At 38.4% G+C, this 21,939-nt stretch overlaps 1 protein-coding gene across 1 annotated transcript in view; it reads left to right on the top strand.

The window, feature by feature from the left end:
• The window catches only part of LOC133633916 (rho GDP-dissociation inhibitor 1-like), a 39,952-nt gene that overhangs the window by 14,199 nt on the left and 3,814 nt on the right, over positions 1-21,939 (top strand). The window contains exons 2-5 of the mRNA XM_062026725.1: positions 4,254-4,442; positions 11,091-11,174; positions 14,537-14,613; positions 19,127-19,190. Coding sequence (XP_061882709.1) covers positions 4,256-4,442; positions 11,091-11,174; positions 14,537-14,613; positions 19,127-19,190 — 412 coding nt within the window. The 5' untranslated portion in view covers positions 4,254-4,255. The remainder of the gene's footprint in view (positions 1-4,253; positions 4,443-11,090; positions 11,175-14,536; positions 14,614-19,126; positions 19,191-21,939) is intronic.

Here is a 21,939-nt window from a genome sequence, read left to right as displayed (position 1 = left end):
ACAGAAAAGAGGGAAGATGATATTACAAATTACATAAATACTGTTTTACCCAACATAATGAATAATTGTGATTTTTATTTTGGCCATAATCGTTCAGCCCTATGTGTAAGACTAGATTTCATATATAGAACCATTATTTTTATCTATATGGAGGGGAAAAGCTGTTACGTCTTATGGCCATCAGGTGCCATCTTGGAAAATTCTTACATTTGTTTTGTTTATTTCTCATATCCATAAGGTGCCATCTTGCAAAATGTTCACATTTATTTATTTTTTATTTCAAGAGGGACATGTGGTAGAAAATGGATGGATGAATGTTATTATTTTGTTTCTGCCATTCTACTACACGCTTGTGTTGCTTTCACGTGCACATTCAATTCCTACTTGTGGTACATGAAACACAGTGTTCTTATCTACAATATTGTTTCTTCTACAAATGAAATAACTTTGAATGTGATGTTTTTTTAAATAAAGATTTCAGTATAAGTGTTTCTTGAACATTTTGAGCATATTTAAAAATACAGTGATAATAATGATAACCGTGATAATTTTGCTCACAATAACCGTGATAAGAAACTTTCGTACCGTGAATATATGTATATATGTCCACAATCAGGTCTGCATCTAACGATTATTTTTGATAGCTGATTAGATTAGTCAATGACTATTTCAACGATTAGTCTGTTAATAAAGTGTACACTTACAGTATTTAATGGCTCTAAATTTTCCATCGACTTTTAAATGCAGCTTAGGCATGTGCTTACTAACAACAAATAGGACTTAATCATTCATACATACTTATTTATACTGTAACTGTGCTGTTCATTCTGCTGTTACAAACATTTAAATGAATATTAAAATGTTTCCATTTAAAAGAAAGGAAAGGCAAAGTGCTAAAAAAGAACAATCAACCTTGTTTATGTATTTAAAAAAGTTAAAATAGCAGCAAAGAAAACAAACAACAAAACACAAAATCTAACTTCCTCCAAAAGAAAAGCATTTTGTGATGTGTTTAAAAAGCTGCACATTGGTATATTGACTATTGATTAACTCTTGGCAGTTTTAGCACTCTAATAGACTCATCAATGTGTAGAATTGGATCTTGTATTAATTGTTAAAATGTTCACTATTTAATAGATTGTGTTTAATCTTGTGATACCTCCTGCATTGGTGCCTGTCTCTCTGTTTGTGTGTGCGCGCCTGTTTGTTATTGTGCCTTTTTTTCCTGCATTGCCAATTGACGCTGCTTTAAAAAATACTTGAATTGATGTAGACTAAGTTTAGCTGGCTGACTTTGACTAAAATGATAGTTAAATCTATTTTTCGCACAACTTTGTCTCACCATACTTGCCAACCCTCCCGATTTTCCCGGGAGACTCCCGAATTTCAGTGCCCTGTCCCGAAAATCTCCCGGAGCAACCATTCTCCCGAATTTCTCCCGATTTCCACCCGTACAACAATATAGGGGGCGTGCCTTAAAGGCACTGCCTATAGCGTCCGCTTTTCCTCCATACAAACATTGTGCCGGCCCAGTCACATAATATATGCGGCTTTCACACACACACAAGTGATTGCAAGGCATACTTGATCAACAGCCATACAGGTCACACTGAGGCTGCAGACACAAGCATTGTCCGACTACTCCACAAGAAGATGAAAGTGACATTTTTGAGAGCCATTTCCTTAGATACATTTTAGTTACATTTCCCGGACTTCATTCCGTTTATTACCACTTATGTTGCTCTTTCCTATCTCCTGATTTGAACGCTAGGAACAGCACAGCAAAACGTCATTTTCAGCTCAAACTCTTATTTTTACTCACGAAACGCTCACTTGATTTAATTTTATGCTGAAGCTTTTTGATCACAATGTGAATTACACCGCGACAAAGCAACGCGGACATGACGTCATATGCAAAGCCACCTTAATGCACGGGCTTACCTGGGCTGAAGCCCAGGGGCCCCACCCAATCAAAAGCCCCCCGATTTTGACGACGGAATGCAATGATTGGTGTTCATAGCTGTCAATCACAAACAGCTCAGCTTCGTTTAGCGATTGCGTACTCTCTCTAGACTGCGTTGTTTTACCCTACTGCTCTGGGCAGGGCTCGAACCCACATCACCTTTACGACAGACCAGTGTACTACTATTGAGCTAAAACACAGGCAGTCTTCTTCCATTTGAATTTCTTAATGTTTTAGAGTGTTTTTTTAATGATGAAGGAAAAATGAGGGTTGGACGTCCGGTTTATGTGAAGTCATGCGAGTTTACTTCCTGTAGTAGACACCTCTGTGACATATTGCTATTAAAGCGCTATGACTCTGTTTGAGAGCACAGCCATCAGGTTCAATGAGCACAATTGGATATCTTAGTAGCTCAGACAACAATGTGTTTATACAAGTTTAGATTGGGTTATGACAGGGGTCAGCAACCCACGGCTCTCGAGCCGCATGCGGCTCTTTAGTGCTGCCCTCGTGGCTCCCTGGAGCATTTTTAAAAATGGAAAAAGATGGGGGAAAAATATTTTTTTGTTTTAGTATGTTTTTTGTTTGAGGACAAACATGACACAAACCTTCCCAATTGTTAGAAAGCCCACTGTTTAATATGTTTGTGTGTATGCTACACTGATGAGAGTATTTGGTGAACATTGTTTTGTCCTATTAATTTCGGTGGTTCTTGAACTCACCATAGTGTGGACTGTGACGCAACAGTTTGTTTACATGTTAAATCTTCCGCTCCTTCTTTGTCTCATTTTGTCCACCAAAAGTTGTATGCTGTGTGTGAATGCACAAAAGTGAGCTTTGTTGATGTTATTGACTTGTTGGAGTGCTAATCAGGCATATTTGGTCAGTGCATGACTGCAAGCTAATCAATGTTAAAAGGCTACTTAGGCCAGCTGTAAGTACTTATTGCATCATCATGCCTCATTTGTAGGTATATTTGAACTCATTTAATATCTTTTACTTTTATCCTCTTTGTATATAATTTAGTTTTGAAAATGCAGCTGAGATAGGCTCCAGCACCCCCCGCGACCCCGAAAGGGACAAGCGGTAGAAAATGGATGGATGGATGGATGTCGCATGACACATTATCTGTATGTAATATTGGCTGCATTTCAGATAGTTGTTTGTGTGCCATGTTGTTCCAGACCACAGCAAACATTACCTAGCTTGCCGTTTCCTTTAACTTGGACACACACATCTATACTTTTGGCCATTAAAAGCCAGTAATTTCCAGGAGTTATCTCACCTTCTGAGTAGCCTCTGATTTACTAATGGTTTCTATAATTGTAAAAATGTGTAAAATAAATATTACATTTCAAAATTTCTGTCAACGAAGATTTGCTTCAGCCTGTGACACATAGTCATTTTGCTAGTAGGCAATTATAGCTAATATAGACACTTACATCATGTGTTGCCTTCATTATAACACTTATATACGGCTTTTCATTTTTTGCGGCTCCAGAGAGATTTGTTTTTTGTATTTTTGGTCCAATATGGCTTTTTCAACGTTTTGGGTTGCCGACCCCTGGGTTATTATGATGTAAAAAATTATTTTGCGTATATTACTTTTTCCACACTTGTTATCCAGTATAAGCCTGTTTTGACAGCCTGTTTTTTTCTTTCGACGGCCCACAAGTTTATAGATTGTCTCTACCATTTCTTGCTAATGTGTGATTGGGCATCCATGCTGTCACTCCTTCTGTTTGTGGCCAGGAATTTGTGTTTATTTATTATTTTAAGTTTTACCATGCTGTGCGCTTGTTCTGCCCGGGTCACGTCAGCTTGCTGGATTTTATTGTCATTTATTATCAGAGATTTTTATTTACAATAATGTTTGTGAGAGTGTGTTTGTAATTAGTGGTGTGTGCCCCAGCTCTGGGATCAAAATCTCGTCCCTGGATCCATCATATAAGTCCAACACCTAAATGTGTTAAACGCATAGTCATAGTGACCTCCTCACTGGTGAGGTTATTTCAGAGAAGTCGAGGTGATGTCACAAAGCAGGCAGAGTTAGGTCAGCATCCACAATACCTGCTGAAAGAGGAGCTTCTGCCATTTATCAGCTCACAGCAGCTACAGAAAGGAGGACTGGACACAATTGTGCTCATCAGTTTGTCCAGGAGAACTTCTTTCCAGTAAGCGAGTATTGATCATGAAGATGCACCCCTTTTGTTTTCTATTGTTTCTAACATTTTTTTTCCTATATCAACGTAAAGTCAGTGTTCCCCTCTTGTACTTAACCTTTTTTCAGACATGGCTGAGGATGACCTGACTCCAGAGCAGCTAGCAGCCATAGCCGCCGAAAACGAAGAGCCAGAGCCTGTCAACTACAAGCCACCTGCCCAAAAGACTTTACAAGAGATCCAAGAGCTGGATAAGCATGACGAGAGCCTACGTAAATACAAGCAAGCCCTCCTCGGGTCTGCAGTCTCTGAAACTGGTATGTAGTGTTGTGTTTCTGTTTTGACGCTGAGAGAAAGTAGTCCTTGAGTAAGTGATGTCAGAAAAGTTATCTGTTATACACAGGTATTTGATCTCCTGCTTACCTACTTAGAAACATATGAACAAACCATCACTTTTATGGTAGGTATTGTTGTAACAGCGTTTAAAACATGTTTTTTAAGATAAGAAATCAGAACATTCCAAAAAAGTGCATCCCTCCATTTTCTATACCACTTATCTTCATTAGGGTCACGGGTATATTGATAAAGTCAATAAAACGGTAAAACCTATGAATTAATTTGTAATTGATTAACGGGAAAAAGGTATTTGATTCCCCAGATCCCAGATAATTTGTTCATTGTGGTTAGAGTGTCCGCCCTGAGATCGGTAGGTCGTGAGTTCAAACCCCGGCCGAGTCATACCAAAGACTATAAAAATGGGACCCATTACCTCCCTGCTTGGCACTCAGCATCAAGGGTTGGAATTGGGGGTTAAATCACCAAAATGATTCCTGAGCACGGCCACTGCTGCTGCTCACTGCTCTCCTCACCTCCCAGGGGGTGAACCAGGGTATAGGTCTAATGCAGAGAGTAATTTCACCACACCTAGTGTGTGTGTGACTATCAGTGGTACTTTACTTTTATTTTTAAATTAGTCCTGTCCTTTTTAACTCTTGTGCAATATTGAGATCGGCCTTACACACTTGTTTAGTAACTTTGGATCTATCTGATGATATAAAGTTGATATTATAAAGTATTTATTATTTTACGTCATTGAAAAATACGTCATTTGGAAAATACTCAAAAAACCTGATCTGGCGCGGACACACACGGAGGGAGGAGAGGAGAACATGCTAACTGCAGCGTTAAGCTAGCTTGAATGTTAAGTAGTGAAACAAGAAAATAATAAATGCTTTGTACATTGAAACAGATGTTTAATAGGAACCTTTGTCACAGCAGAGAGTAACCAGTTAAAAAGAAGGAATCAGCAATTGATTAATAAGTCAACAGAGACAATAATACCCCTAAGTGCAGCCGCTGACCAGGAACACTTTCAGCCTTGGATATGAATGGGTAGATAGACGACACACGTCATCGAGCCGCAAGTTTATGGCGACAAAGTGTGAGCAATTTGTGATTTTACAAGGCAAGAAAATTAAATCAAGTATGCCTGCTTGCTAAGTAGGGATGTTTATTTATTTTATCATATACTGTATTTTCCACGCTATAAGGCGCACCTTTAATGAATGGCATATTTCAAAACTTTGTTAATATATAAGGCGCACCGGATTATAAGGCGTACCTATTCATCCATTAGATGGAGCTGCGCTAAAGGGAATGTCAACAAAACAGTCAGATAGGTCAGTCAAACTTTATTAATAGATTACAAACCAACGTTCTGACATCTCTGTTCACTCCCAAAATGAATAAACAGCTGTTTTATTATTTTCCCCGAGGTAAAGTCAGTGACGTGGTGTTTTGTTTATCTTTTAACTACAGCAAGGTAACATGTAGTGCAACATTTATATCACATTGTGGAGGGGAACTTTTCCCTGATTCAATAAACACGTAAAAAACAGTGATACTGTTACGGTAAATCTAACGTTAGTGCAATCACAATATAGTAACACTTGAAATAGTGCAGAGCAATAACAATATATCAGTAACTCAACGCTGCTCAAACGTTAATGTCACACAACACACAAAATAAACATGTAAAGCTCACTTTATGAAGTTATTCTTCATCCACGAATCCCTCAAATTCTTCTTCTTCAGTGTCCGAATTAAACAGTTGGGCGGATACGGCATCCAACATGCCCGGCTCCGTCTCGTCGAAGTCGTCATTAATCGAGTCAGTGTCACTGCTGCTCTATTCCCGTGTTCTACTGCGTGACTGATCGTCTTAAGTTTAAACTTTGCGTCGTAAGCGTGTCTCTTAATAGGAGCCATTTTGGGGTCTTTCAATAAACAAACAAATGGAAATCAAAACGGCACGCCTCGCGCAGTCATATATCCCAGCATGCACCGTGCGCTTCTTATACGGGGGCGGCTGCTTACCGTAGAAGAAGAACTTCTTTTTCTACGGGGGAAAAATAAGTTGGCTGCTGTTTATCGTAGTTGCGAGACCTAAACTTTATGAAAATTAAAGGCCTACTGAAATGAATTTTTTTTATTTAAACGGGGATAGCAGATCTATTCTATGTGTCATACTTGATCATTTCGCGATATTGCCATATTTTTGCTGAAAGGATTTAGTATAGAACAACGACGATAAAGATTGCAACTTTTGGTATCTGATAAAAAAAAGGCTTGCACCTACCGGAAGTAGCGTGACGTAGTCAGTTGAACATATACGCAAAGTTCCCTATTGTTTACAATGATGGCCGCATGAAGCGAGAGAGATTCGGACCGAGAAAGCGACAATTTCCCCATTAATTTGAGCGAGGATGAAAGATTTGTGGATGAGTAAAGTGCAAGTGAAGGACTAGTGGGGAGTTGAAGCTATTCAGATAGGGAAGATGCTGTGAGAGCCGGGGGTGACCTGATATTCAGCTGGGAATGACTACAACAGTAAATAAACACAAGACATATATATACTCTATTAGCCACAACACAACCAGGCTTATATTTAATATGCCACAAATTAATCCTGCATAAAAACACCTGCGTGTTTGTTATGCTAGCTCCTAGCTCCTCTGCTAGCTCCTAGCTCCATAGAACACGCCAATACAATTCAAACACCTGATCAACACACACAATCACTCAGCCCAAAAGACCGTTTACCTAACCCAAGGTTCATAAAGCTTATATATTTTTAAAAAGTTACGTACGTGACGCGCACATACGGTCAAGTTATCGAATGTTTAGCAGCCAAGGCTGCATACTCACGGTACCTGATATTCAGCTGGGAATGACTACAACAGTAAATAAACACAAGACATATATATACTCTATTAGCCACAACACAACCAGGCTTATATTTAATATGCCACAAATTAATCCTGCATAATAACACCTGCGTGTTTGTTATGCTAGCTCCTAGCTCCTCTGCTAGCTCCTAGCTCCATAGAACACGCCAATACAATTCAAACACCTGATCAACACACACAATCACTCAGCCCAAAAGACCGTTCACCTAACCCAAGGTTCATAAAGCTTATATATTTTTAAAAAGTTACGTACGTGACGCGCACGTACGGTACGGTACGTGTTATGCTAGCTCCTAGCTCCTCTGCTAGCTCCTAGCTCCATAGAACACGCCAATACAATTCAAACACATGATCAACACACACAATCACTCAGCCCAAAAGACCGTTCACCTAACCCAAGGTTCATAAAGCTTATATATTTTAAAAAAGTTACGTACATACGCAAAAAAAAGCCAAAGCTGCATACTCACAGTAGCACGTCTGCGTCTTTGTCATCCAAATCAAAGTAATCCTGGTAAGAGTCTGTGTTGTCCCAGTTCTCTACAGGCGTCTGTGTATCCAAGTCAAAAGCCCTCCTGGTTAGAGTCTCTGTTATCCGAGTTCTTCCATCTTGACTGCATCTTTCGGGAATGTAAACAAAGAAGCGCCGGCTGTGTACTGTTGTGGCTGACTACGTTCGAAAAATACGTCCATTTCGCTCCAACAACTTTCTTCTTTGCTCGCTCGGCTTCCTTCTCCATAATGCAATGAACATGATTGAAACAGATTCACGAACACAGATGTCCAGAATACTGTGGAATTATGAAATGAAAACAGAGCTTTTTCGTATTGGCTTCAATGTGGAAGGCATACCCGTGTTCGCCGGTCTACGTCACGTGCATACGTCATCCTCAGAGGCGTTTCGAACCGGAAGTTTAGCGGCAAATTTAAAATGTCACTTTATAAGTTAACCCGGCCGTATTGGCATGTGTTATAATGTTAAGATTTCATCATTGATATATAAACTATCAGACTGCGTGGTCGGTAGTAGTGGGTTTCAGTAGGCCTTTAAGTTAGGTTTGTTGTGGCTCAATATTGGTCCATATATTAGGCGCACCGGATTATAAGGCGCACTGTCAGCTTTTGAGAAAATTTGAGGTTTTTAGGTGCGCCTTATAGTGCGGAAAATACGGTAGCAGCGTCTACAGTTCTCAGGTATCTAGTCTTGCATATGTGCACACTAACATCCAAAACCTGGAAATGACGCTGTAGCCAAATGAGGATATTTATAATATAATACATTAATAATATATAATAATAATAATAATATACAATACACCATATCAACAATATACAGTATAATATTGATCTACAATATATTAATTAAAGATGCCTAAATAATCAATATATGATCGAATCGTAGCCCCTGAAGGTGCCCAAAGATTCCCGCCTATAGTTGAACTTACAAAATCAGATATGTATTGTCCCTACTGTAATTGGAAAGATTACCTAAATCAACAGGGCGGTGTGGCTCAGATAGTGGAGTTGTTGCTCCTGGTACAAATCCAGTTTCCACCTTTCGAATCTTTGCCGTTGTATCCTTGGGCAACACACTTCACCCACTTTGCAGCCTCCCTGGCTGGTGCCGGGCTAGTATGTCGAGGCCCTTGGCGCAAATTGGCAGACATATTTCCATCAGTCTGCCCCAGGGCAGCTGTGGCTACAAATGTATGTTACCACCATCATTGAGTGAATGAATGGTAGGTCTCACTGTAAAGTGCTTTGAGTGTCGAGAGAGGTGCTACAAAAATATAATCCATTATTATTATTGTTAGGTGTCTAGTTAGGTAATAGGAAGTGCCTTCGTGTTAAGGCTGAAACGACGCGTCGACGTAGTCGACGTCATCGGTTATGTAAATACGTCGACGCCGTTTTTGTGCGTCGACGCGTCGCATAATTACGTCACACTACCGTCATGGCGGAGCGCAAAGCAGACTGTGCGAGCGAGGGGAAAAACGCACGCCAAAAGTCGTCAAAAGTGTGGGAGTATTTCAATACACAGCCTAATAATGTTGTTGTATGCACAGTGTCGAGCGTAAATGGCCTATCATAGCAGCACAACGGCTATAAACGAACATTTGAAAAGAAAACCATCAACCATCAACTTGTCAATCGTCCGCGTTAGCATACGTTGTCATCATTACACAAAAACATGAATGTGTCATTTGTATCTGCTAGGGGTGTAACGTTATGTGTTTTGTATTGAACCGTTTCGGTACGGGGCTTTCGGTTCGGTACGGGGGTGTACCGAACGAGTTTCTAAGCTAAAGCTAACTTTAGCTGCTAAAGTGTTAACAAGTTGCTTTGCTCCTTCTGCCTCTGTCTCAGCACGCAGCATTGTCCCACCCACACAACCATCTGATTGGTACACACGCAGCATTGTCCCACCCACACAACCATCTGATTGGTACACACGCAGCATTGTCCCACCCACACAACCATCTGATTGGTACACACGAAGCATTATCAGCCAATCAGCAGTGCGTATTCATAGCGCATGTAGTCAGCGCTTCAGCGTGGAGCAGATAGGTGTTTAGCAGGTGAGCATCAGGCAGCGGACTCTCCCCAAATGATAATAAACACCTCCCAGTCAACTACTAGTAACATCACTATGAGCCCGTTGACCTACTAGAAACTTAAACTGCAGCTCAGCTCACTCGCAGTCCTGGCTTGAGGTGAAGGCTAATTACCTCTCAGTTCCAGCCACATCGACCCCTTCTGAGCGCCTATTTTCAGCTGCTGGGAATATTGTAAACAAGAAAAGAAGCAAAGCAAGTAGACATGCTAACCTTTCTTCATTACAACTGTTAGTCACTCACTGGAATGAGTAGAATTGGTTATTGTGTACTGTGTTGGACTGGATGTTTATTTTGCACATTTTAAAAGCAATACTTAATGTTTACAGTGCTCCAGAATATTTAGATTGGCACTTTTTTGTATTGATGTTTATCTTTATTTTTGCACATTTTAGCAAATAAGCAATACTTTCACTTTTGTTGAAATGTTTACACTTTTGTTACAGAATATTTCGTTTTGCACTTTTTTGTATTGGATGTTTATCTTTATTTTTGCACATTTTAAAGCAAAATAAGCAATACTTTTACTTTTGAAATGCTTATACTATTGCAGAATATTAAGATTTGCACTGGATGTTTACTTTAATATTTGCACATTAAAAAGCAAATAAGCTACTTTTAATTTTGTTAAATGTTAAAAGTTTTAAATGTTTACATTGTTACAGAATATTTTGTCATGTTGTTGTCAATGTTGACTTAGTGGCCATACTTTTTTTTTTTGTAAATAAAAGCCATGCCTTTTGAAAAAACTGGCCTACTTTTATTTTTTCATCTTCATTTTAAATAAAATAAAATAAAAAATAATCGGTAAAAGGAAAAATAATCTATAGATGAATCGAAAAAATAATCTATAGATTAACCGATTAATCGAAAAAATAATCTATAGATTAATCGATAGAAAAATAATCGTTAGCTGCAGCCTTACTTCGTGTGGAAGACTAGAATTATCTCAGAAGACTAGAATTATCTCAGAAGACTAAAATTATCTCATAGTTTTGAGCGGTTTAGCACGACCCTGATATGATTCCATAATAGTGTGCTGTTAGTGTGTAATCCTAGAAATGTTGGTGTGAACATGACATATGTACGTTCCTGTCATCAGATCCAAGTGCTCCCAATGTCCAGGTGACACAAATGGTACTGATGTGTGAAAGTGCCCCAAATCCTTTGGTGCTGGACTTGCAAGGTGAGTTTGACCACAAAGTAATCTATGCAGAAATAGCATCTTCTTTTAAATGTGTGCATTTAGCGAGACAGATGGGAAATGATGATGGAAAAAGACAATGCAGGCCTGATTCAAGGCATCTCGAATGTCGGATTATTTAGTGTTTAAACTAGCATTTTAGACAACAGAAAATGCAAAAGTCTTAAAAGAAGAACTCCAAAAATGCATTGGTAAACATCATAGGTCCAAATCTACATGAATACTTGCGCTCTACAGGCCATACAAATGATTGGTTGCCTCTTGAGGGGTTGTATAAGGTTGTATATTTGAAAGTTAATTGATATAGCAGTTAACTTCGGCCCAAATCTGAATCCGCACTGAACTTTTAGTTGGATGCATCCACTTATCCCTAAGCTCCAATCTTTCTCAGCTAAAAAGAAGGGCTGCTGTGTGCAATTCATGATAGTCCCCCTCTTCCAGTTGACATCAAGTTCACAAACTCGACACAACAAAAACGATTATTTTCAGCAATTCAATAACACATTACGCTTCTCAATTATTCTATAGTTCTATGTGAAAAATGAAAACATTTATCATTTTTGACAAACGCAGGTCTTGATCTTCATTTCTTATGAATATTTAGGGATTCATGTAACAGAAGTAAACCCATACAAATGAAATCTTTTAAAAATAATTTGTAAAATGTACTTCATATAAAATTTTCTTGAATGAGGACTTTGACATCTGATATTGCCTGATATTGCCCAAGTATGAGATTATATCGGCTTGCATCTAAAATCTCCAATATAAGCAGTCCTGCGGCATGTTTACTTGTGCAAAGATGGACAGCCAGTTAACATCTAAATGTCCTCCAATAAGCACACAAGTTTGTTTTTTTCTTGTGTTTTAGTAAAGTAATTTACAAGAAGTAAACATGGGAGGCTGTAGGCGAGTTAGTATCAGATGGCAATTACACTAAGCACACAATAGCACACAGGCTAGACAAAAATGTCTATAAGTGTCCCTAATTGAACAATATTGCAGTCTAAAACAGCACATTTGTCAATATAAACAAGTATCAAATAGTTGTAGTTGCATATTACCTGCAAGTGTATTAAAAAAATATCCAGGAACAAACGTTACCGCATTATTCAACTCACTGCGTCATGAGCTTAAGTTAATAAACTTTGGGCCATTATCTGTTGCCAAAAAAAACCCAATTACCACCCCACTTCAACTTAGACAGCATAAGTCCAGTAAATAGGTTAGTGTCTTTTTTACCTACTATAGCTTTGACTAATTTCATGCAATCAAACTTTTTCTAACATTCCACACGACAAAATAATAAAAAATTATGTACATTCCATCGGTTTCAGCAAATACCATATTTTTTTGGACTTTAGGGCGCATTTAAAATCCTTTAATTTTCTCAAAAATCAACAGTGCGCCCTACAACCCCTATTAATTCTGGTTGTGCTTACCGACCTCGAAGCAATTTTATTTGGTACATGGTGTAATGATAAGTGTGACAGTAGATGGCAGTCACACACAAGAGATACGTTTGGACTCAGGCCTTTAGCTTAGCTTTTTCACTTATCGCACCGGTGCTACTAAATGAAAAAAATTAGTAGCGTAGAACATTTTTTGTAGCACAGAAGTTTTTTTGTAGCAATATGAAATGTCTCAAAAATCACAATGTCATTATTAACACTGAATGTGCACATGTGTACTCATACATATAAACACAATGCCATCATAAGGCCTACTGCAACGCTCGCCGAGTCCCTTTAAGCCCTGCTACATTGGTCTCACCGTTGTCTTTTGACATTGCTCATGTTAAAGGCTCACCAATGTGGCAATGTGTTATTGATGAGGCAGGAGTTGAAAAATAAAATGTTCAGTTTTGTACTCTCCGCTTAACATGAAAGTAAATAGCTACACTGTGTTGCCATGACACCGGAAGTGACTGTCAATCCAGAAACGGAAGTCCTGACTTGTCTTTTATCAGTTGCCACAGCATAATAGAAAATAAGACAAACAGTGCACTGTCATGCATATCAGACATAAATAAGTCTTAATTAAAGCAGAACATACTGGTGATGTTTGACTACCTTTTGCCAATTAAACAGAGTATAGCAGTCACATGACCGCACTCGGCCCCACATTGTAAAAAGCACACACACCCTTTGTATTGCACATGCGCCAGTCTCAACACGCGAGATACAACCCGGAAGCAGATACCATTCAATAAAAACACAATTGGAGACGGTTTATTTTGTTCACAAATGAAAAGAACAGAACATTTTGAAGTGCATCGTAGATAGCTAAAGATGTAAAATGCCAGATTAATTCGGAATACGAATGAGATGAAAGATAATGAAGCAAGTATATTAAAGGCGAATAATAAAGCATACACAAACCTCTTCACGCTGCATTTGGGCACTCCAAACTGACTAAATTTCCGCACAACTGGCAAGATAGTCCAGAACAATAACAAACTCCTTCCATCAATCCACAGAGCCTTTTGAATGAACTCAGAGACATTCAAAAGTTTTGTTTCCGTGATTTTTGTCCAAAAATTCCTTCGAAAAAAACTCTTCTGCCTGTCTTACTTTGCATCAGACCTGCATCCGCCTCAATACATTCTTGGTAGAAGTGTCATGTTCGTAGCGCAATGCAAAATCATTCCTTGATGCCGTTTGACATTTAACATCAGCATAGCCATTCGAGACGTAATATTTGTAATCCGTGCCAATATTACAGCGAACATCACTTTAAAAAGGTTGATAGCTAGTGTGACATCATTGGTCAACTGGAAAAGTAATTCAGTTATCTGCGCTAAAATGAAATAAGCGCCCCCGCCCCCCAGAGGCATATGGAGTATAACCAATAGTCGCATTAGAGAGAGTGCATGGACTCTCTCTAATGCGAACTGTTTGAGAAATCAGACTAATTTAATGCATGGAAACGTAGTGACTGATGGGTCTTTAGCTTGTCATTGATTGGTCTTCAGCTTGACAAAGACCCAACACATTTTTTCAGGGCAACAAAGAAGAAGAAGCATGTTATAGTCCTGTTGGGGCCTTACTAAAAGCATTTTTTTAAAACCAGTATGTTCTAAATTCAAGCGCTTTGTCGGATTCAAACACACTTTGAATGAGCTATTGTGGGACTGCTGAGAATGAAAAACACTATGGAGGTGGGTTCAGATCCGAGTATGTCGTGGTTTGTGAAGCCCTTCGAGGCACTTGTGATTAAGGGCTAAATGTTGATTGATTGATACTTTTGAAATTATGGTGGTCCTGTCATGAAGGAAACATGAATATATGAAATATGAAGGACATGTTGATACATGTTCATTTTGTTCTTTAAATTCCCAACAGGAGACTTGGAAGCCTTTAAGAAGGAGGCCTTTATTCTAAAGGAGGGGGTTGAATACAAAATAAAGATCAGTTTTAAGGTAAGAGCTGATAGTTCGTGACCATGCCAAATATCGAGTTAAAGTCTATTATAACATGTCGAACAAGTATTTTCTGTATGATATTAGACGTGCCAATAAACTAAGATTTTTGTTTTTTAACCTTTCCTGTTCAGCAGTTTAGCTTAATTGTGCATATGATTCAGGGATTCTCAAACTGTGGTACAAGTACCACTAGTGGTGCGCATGCTTCATCTTGTGGTACGTCAGAGAATCACTTAATTAAGTAATTATTGTTTTATTTTTAAATAGTCAAACACAGTGTTACTGTTCAAACTGTGTGTAATGTTACCCTGTCCAGAAATATTAAATATACTTGTTAAATACAATCTCTGCCTTGTTTTTAATGAATACTTGGGCCTATTATGCTACTGTATTGTATTGTTGGACGTTATGTTGGTACTTGGTGAAAAACGTTTGAGAACCACTGATATAAATAATCTGCCTTATTGTGCCATGACACATTTTTTATACAACACGTACTGTGTTGTGATGTCTTTTTTTGTATTTACTTGGAATACTATCAAGCAGTGAATAACAACATTTTCCTGGGAGCACTAAACATTCATTTGCTCATTCATTTTCCATACCTCATATTGTAATTTCAGGAACAGTAAGTTTTCATCCACAAACTCAAAATGGTTTAAACAAAATGGTCTGTAAAGGTTTTATATTATTTTCCTGTTGATGTTTGGTTTCAATTCGCTAGCTCAGTAGAAAGATAAATGCTTTTAAAAAATACTACATTTGAGTCTAATTTTAGAGCTTTTACTTTGAAGCATTGTAAAACTGAACATTCAGAAATAAAGTGTCAATTACAACTTAAATAACAGACAAAATCCTTTTTTCCCCACAGACAGGCAATTTATTTGTGGCAGTGGGAGCAGTGTCAATATGTAAAGTCATCAATAATTTGCATAATTGGCTGTATGAAGCATGTATTTTTTTAAAGGCTAAATAAATGTTATAGATACAGTATATTTAAAGACAAATCTGTGTTACTAGTTATTAGTGTTAACATATCTTTTTCTTGTTATGTTATATTGTTTTGCTCTGATTCTCAATTGTTGCTGCTTTTTGTACACACCTGGTTTATTGACATATAATATTCTGCCCTCCCTTAATGTTGAAATTTAGTTTGGCAGATATGTATTTTATGTCTTTTAAATTAGATGTTTTAAATTAATTTAGAGATAGGAAACTTCCAACTTGAGGTTGTTTATTAATAGTCTCCACAATAAAGTTACTGTAAAACTAAGCACATAAGAGACAGTATAACAATGTATTCATGAAGCGCACGTACAGTATAATTATCATGTTAAATCAACAATACAGTTTGGTATAAAATAAAAAAAGCAATACAATTACATGAAGTAAAGGTTTGCTCTCATGCCGCTAGCTTAATGCTAACATACATTGGACCAGCCCATTAGCAGGCTAACAAAATATAGCATCATGGTCGTTTTAAACATGTACAAATGTTTAACAAATGAGATTTTAACAAGAAAATGTACATACAACCACAAATATACTTCTACTTGCAGGCCTATATTTTTACCAAACTGTGTGGCAATATATATTGATGCTAACTTAGTGCATAGAAGCAGCAGACTCGCTACGTAGCCTGTTTCTCAAACATCAAACTAATTTCAAAACAAAAAACATAGTCAATGTTTTGTGGAACATGATTGGCAGGAGATGGCATTACATACAGCATATCACCGGGAAGGTTGAACTTTTACCTTCCTGTATCACAACATCTTAAAACATGGGTGTCAATCTCTGGCCCGCGGGCCAAATTTGGCTTGCCGTGTAATTTCACTTGGCCCTTGAGGTGATATCAAATTAACACTAGAGCTGGCCCGCCGATTATAAACAGCGGCGGTGCCGCGGTAACACCGCATTCACCGCTAATTCCCATACTTGCCAACCCTCCCGGGAGACTCCCAAATTTCAGTGCCCCTCCCGAAAATCGGCACGTCCGCTTTTCATCCAGTCCAACGAGTGCTATTTTGTAGCGTCCCGGAAGAGTTAGTACTGCAAAGGGTTCTGGGTATTTGTTCTGTTGTGTTACGGTGCGGATGTTCTCCCGAAATGTGTTTGTCATTCTTGTTTGGTGTGGATTCACAGTGTGGCGTATATTTCTAACAGTGTTAAAGTTGTTTATCCCTCACCCTCAGTGTAACGTGTATCGCTGTTGATCAAGTGTGCATTGCATTCACGCGTGTGTGCGTACAGAAGCCGCACATATCTTGTGACTGGGCCGGCACGTTGTTAGAATGGATGAAAAGCGGACGTGACAACAGCTCGTAGAGGATGTTAAAGGCAGTGCCTTTAAGGCACGCCCCCAAGACTGTGGTCCGGGTGTACTACGAGATATAATGACTGATGAACACCTTCGTTCGATAATGAAGGTTGCCTCAGCTCAAAGCCTGAGCCCCGACATTAATGAACTAGCATCCAAGAAAAGAGGCCAGGTATCTGGCACATCAGATTAGATCAGTGTGTTGCAAACTGAGCAGTTGAAAGTCCTGAATGGTTGGTTTATTCATTGTTATTTTATTTTCAAATTTATTAGCCTGTGGAAAAAGTTAATGTTGATATTTACCTCAGAAGGCTGCAAATAGAAAAGAGGCATTCAATTTTTATCTAAATTGTATTTGATATGCTATTGATATTTTTTAATTATTATTATTATTGTACATGTATTGTATACATGTCACTATAAAGTTATATAAGCCTTGCTTGTTCAATATTCAATGCAAAACTTGTTTGGGTCCCTATTAAAAGGTTAATTTGTTCAACCTCAGTTTTAAATTTTGGCCCCCTCTGTATTTGAGTTTGACATCCCTGTCTTAAAAGAACATTTAATAAAAAATTTCCCCCACAATTAAAATTCCCATTATCAGCATGAGTGATTTTACAACACCTCTAAATATGACTATTAAATACATAATTTCCCCAATGAACAGATGATGTATGACAAACATGAAATACTTACACGTTCCAATGCTCAACAAGAAATAGGAATGGAAACTAGTAAACAATAGCTGTAAACTAACAAACGTTTTTCTTCTGTGACAGCAGCTTTCAATCACTTAATTAAGTGATTACTGTTCAGCAGCTACACACCGCTGCATAACATAAACCTCTCCAGAATAAATTTTTTACTATATTCCCTTCATCCATTTCCTACCACTTGTCACCTTTTGGCAATCACATGTTTTGTTGACAAAAGTGGTTGACCATTTATGCCAGGGGTGCCCACACTTTTCCTGCAGGCTACTTTTACGCTACTTTTCAATTGACCTAGTCGAGGGGATCTACCTCATTCATATATATAGTTTATATTTTATTTATTTATGAAAGAGATGTTTTTGTTAACAAGTTAAAGGTGTTTAACCTCTAAAGGCCTTAGTGGCCACATGCGTGGGCAGCACCTTTTAGCTCTTATTTCCAAAATTGTGTACACTACTGAATTGGGGTCTTATGTCGACATATGGACACTTGTACTGCTATCTGGTGGTGTCAGAAGAGTATAACTTACAATGGAATTTGAAAAAAAAAGTGTAAAAATAAAAATTAACATGTCACTACACATGAAGTACACATTTGTTGCTTATGGACTAAGTACATCATATAAAAGTATGATTTTTAATTTTTATTCTAAATAGGGTCCAATAAGCCCAAATAGCAAAGAGAAATAAAAAAAATCATGTTTAACACATATATATTCCTTTTTTCATGATGACAAGAATACAAGTTGGTGTATTACCTGATTCTGATGACTTGCATTGACGTCCGCATTTTCAAATGGAGGAGAAAAAAAGTCCTCCTTTCTGTCCAATACCACATGGAAGTGATTGTTTTTGGCATCTTATTTGTCCAGCTTCCATTCTCGTTTTCATACACTTTACAAGAAATACATTAGTGGCAAACTCTGTAGCTTGCTAGCTTGTGTGCGCTAGCTTTCTGAGACTCTTATTTTGTTAAGCGCAGGCAGGATGAAGCAGCGCTTTTATTGTGAAGATAGGAACTGTGCAGTCGGTCTTTAGAGTTTTGACAGCAGGTACGGCGCATGAGTCTGTTGAAATAAAAAGTGTTTCTCGCCTTCCTGTCGGTCATTTTTTCTTAATGATCTCACAGCAGCCGGCGTCATCTCACCAGACCCTCGGGTGCCGTGAATGTGAATTAAGTGACGAAAGTGATGTCTTGCTGAAGATTGAGGACCGCTTTTTTCATGCCTGGCTGCCGATCGACTGACACACCCTCCGCGATCGACGTAATGGGCACCCCTGATTTATGCGGACGTCAACTTAAGCGGGTCGTCATAAAAAGAAAATGGTGGCCTCTTATTTGTGTTGGTTGGCATAAACGGGTTGTCGACATAAGCGTACATACATCATGTAAATAAAACAGTAAGATATTGATATTAGGAATTCACGTTAATTGAGATGTTACATTAATGTTTCAACAATACTTTTTCTCTCCTCAGGTGAACAAGGAGATCGTTTCAGGCCTGAAATACGTGCAGCAGACGTACAGGAAAGGAATGAAGAGTAAGTGAATAGTTTTGATATTTTTTAAATGTTCTTCCAAACAGAATTGTCCAAAGTGCGGCCTTAGCTCCTTTGATTTTGTCTCGTTCTAAAATACGATCACTTAAAAAATGTTTTAAAAAGTGAGGACATAGGAGCAAAAATATGTTCTCCACAGGACTGCAATCTATTTGATTAGCAAATTTGTCCTTGGCACATGTGCATGTATTTTCATTAAATGGCTACAAAAATATGTATATATTAAAGACAAAACTTTGTGTTATTTAGAGTTAAAGTACCGTATTTTCCGCACTATAAAGCGCACCGGATTATAAGGCGCACCTTCAATGAATGGCATATTTCAAAACTTTGTTCATATATAAGGCGCACCGGATTATTAGATGGAGCTGCGCTAAAGGGACTGATAGGTCAGTCAAACTTTATTAATAGATTACAAACCAGCGTTCTGACAACTCTGTTCACTCCCAAAATGAATAAACAGCTGATTTACTCGTGTTACGGTAAATCAAACGTTAGTGCAATCACAATATAGTAACACTCGAAATAGTGCAGAGCAATAAAAATATATCAATAACTCAACGTTGCTCAAACGTTAATGTCACACAACACAACACACAAAATAAACATGTAAAGCTCACTTTATGAAGTTATTCCTCATCCACGAATCGCTCGAATTCTTCTTCTTCAGTGTCCGAATTAAACAGTTGGGCGAATACGGCATCCGTCTCGTCGAAGTCGTCATTAATGGAGTCAGTGTCGCTGCCGTTGTCGAGCAGTTCAGTGACAATTCCTGCCTTCCTGAAAGTTCAGACCACAGTTGAGACTGATATATCAGCCCAGGCATTTACGATCCACTGGCAGATAGTGGCGTATGTCATCCGGCCCTGTCTCCCTGTCTTGGTGAACGTGTGTTCGCCTTCTGTCATCCGTGTTCTGCTGCGTGACTGATCGCTTTGAGTTTAAACCCTGCGCCGTAAGCGTGTCTCTTAATAGGAGCCATTTTGGGGTCTTTACATAAACACACAAATGGAAATTAAACGTCATATATCCCAGCATGCACCGCGCGCTTCTTCTACGGGGGCGGCTGCTTACCATAGAAGAACTTCTTCTACGGGGGAAAATGAAGTCGGCGGCTGCTTACCGTAGAAGAAGAACTTCTTCTTCTACGGGGGAAAATGAAGTTGGCGGCTGCTTACAGTAGTTGCGAGACCTAAACTTTTATGAAAATGAAGTTTAGGTTTGTTGTGGCTCAATATTGGTCCATATATAAGGCGCACCGGATTATAAGGCGCACTGTCAGCTTTTGACAAAATTGGAGGGTTTTAGGTGCGCCTTTATAGTGCGGAAAATACGGTATACCTTATTATTCTATTTTTGCATTTTATTATGTTTTTATAAATGTATTTCTTTGTCGACAATGCACCGCAGGCCCATAGAATAATGAGATGTGGACCCCCCGGGACACACTTTGGACCTGATAGTTTAAGGATTTTACAGACATCTTTTTAGCACTATGGCTAATCATAACTCCTGCCAGTCACACCTCACCTTTATGGTCGTGGTAATGCACTTGTGAAGGTGCCCTGCATGTCTGGATCCTTGTTCACACGACAAATACACTTTGTCTTTTGTATCCAATTACCAGGTGAATGCATGAGGAAAAACACTTTAATTCACTTTAAATGCATACTGTGTTGGAGTTCAGTACCAAACTGAAGGTTCTGAGTTGAAATATTAGAATTGTATGCAGTACATTATCCACCTAGTATTTTATACTCAATAAATATAGCTGTTATATATTCTTATACTTTGGCATATGGGTTACACGAAACAATTTTTTCACTTACATTACGTTATAAAAAATAGTACAATATATTATCCATCCATTTCCTACCGCTTGTCCCTTTTGGGGTCGTGGGGGGTGCTGTAGCCTATCTCAGCTGCATTCGGGCGGAAGGCGGGGTGGGGTACACCCTGGACAAGTCGCCACCTCATCGCAGGGCCAACATGCAAAACCAATTTTTCTTACCTATTACTATCTATTTTTGTGTATTTGGGATCTGCATAAGTGCCAAAAATGTGAAATCAAACCATGAAGGTAGAGATATTTATAAAACAATCTTGCATTCCTTCATAACTTGGAATTTGTCTTATTTGTGACGTTTTACCCAATTGTGACGTGAGCGGATATTTCCATATATGGTAAAGTTTTACCCGAAGAGCTCGGCAAGTCCGCCATTTTAGTCAATTAGTTCCTTCTTTTTCCTCTATCCTTTTGTTGTGGGGCAGACTGGCTCGTACATGTTCTGCGGTTGCCATTTTAAATCCAAAGTAGCGCATAATTTGAACTAATGTGTCAGAAGATTCCATATGGAAGCGCTAAGAACTACAACATGGTTGACGGGGAGAAGACGCAGTTGAAGTTTAGTCATGTAATTAAGAACGCCCATCCTTAAGAGATGGTCAGAAAGCGGTTTGAAGACTGTCAGTAAAGCATAATCTATGCCACATTCTGAGCAAAGAACTATCATTACATATTATATAGACCACAAGGAAGTGTTTTTATGTTGAAAAAAATCAGATTCAATCTGAACAATCAATTAGTATTGTTTGTTGCCACTATTAGTATGATACGATATAACAGGAATCATATATTATTTTGTAGTATGGAATGTTTGAATAATTTCACTTGACCAAACCTTTTCTAACAGAACAAAGGTAGGTATGAAAACACAAACCTAGTATTAAC

The sequence above is a fragment of the Entelurus aequoreus genome, linkage group LG18, assembly GCF_033978785.1.
Source record: "Entelurus aequoreus isolate RoL-2023_Sb linkage group LG18, RoL_Eaeq_v1.1, whole genome shotgun sequence".
Taxonomy (NCBI): domain Eukaryota; kingdom Metazoa; phylum Chordata; class Actinopteri; order Syngnathiformes; family Syngnathidae; genus Entelurus; species Entelurus aequoreus.
The sequence above is the reverse complement of the archived record's forward strand: the minus strand, read 5'-3'. Positions and strand labels throughout refer to the sequence as shown.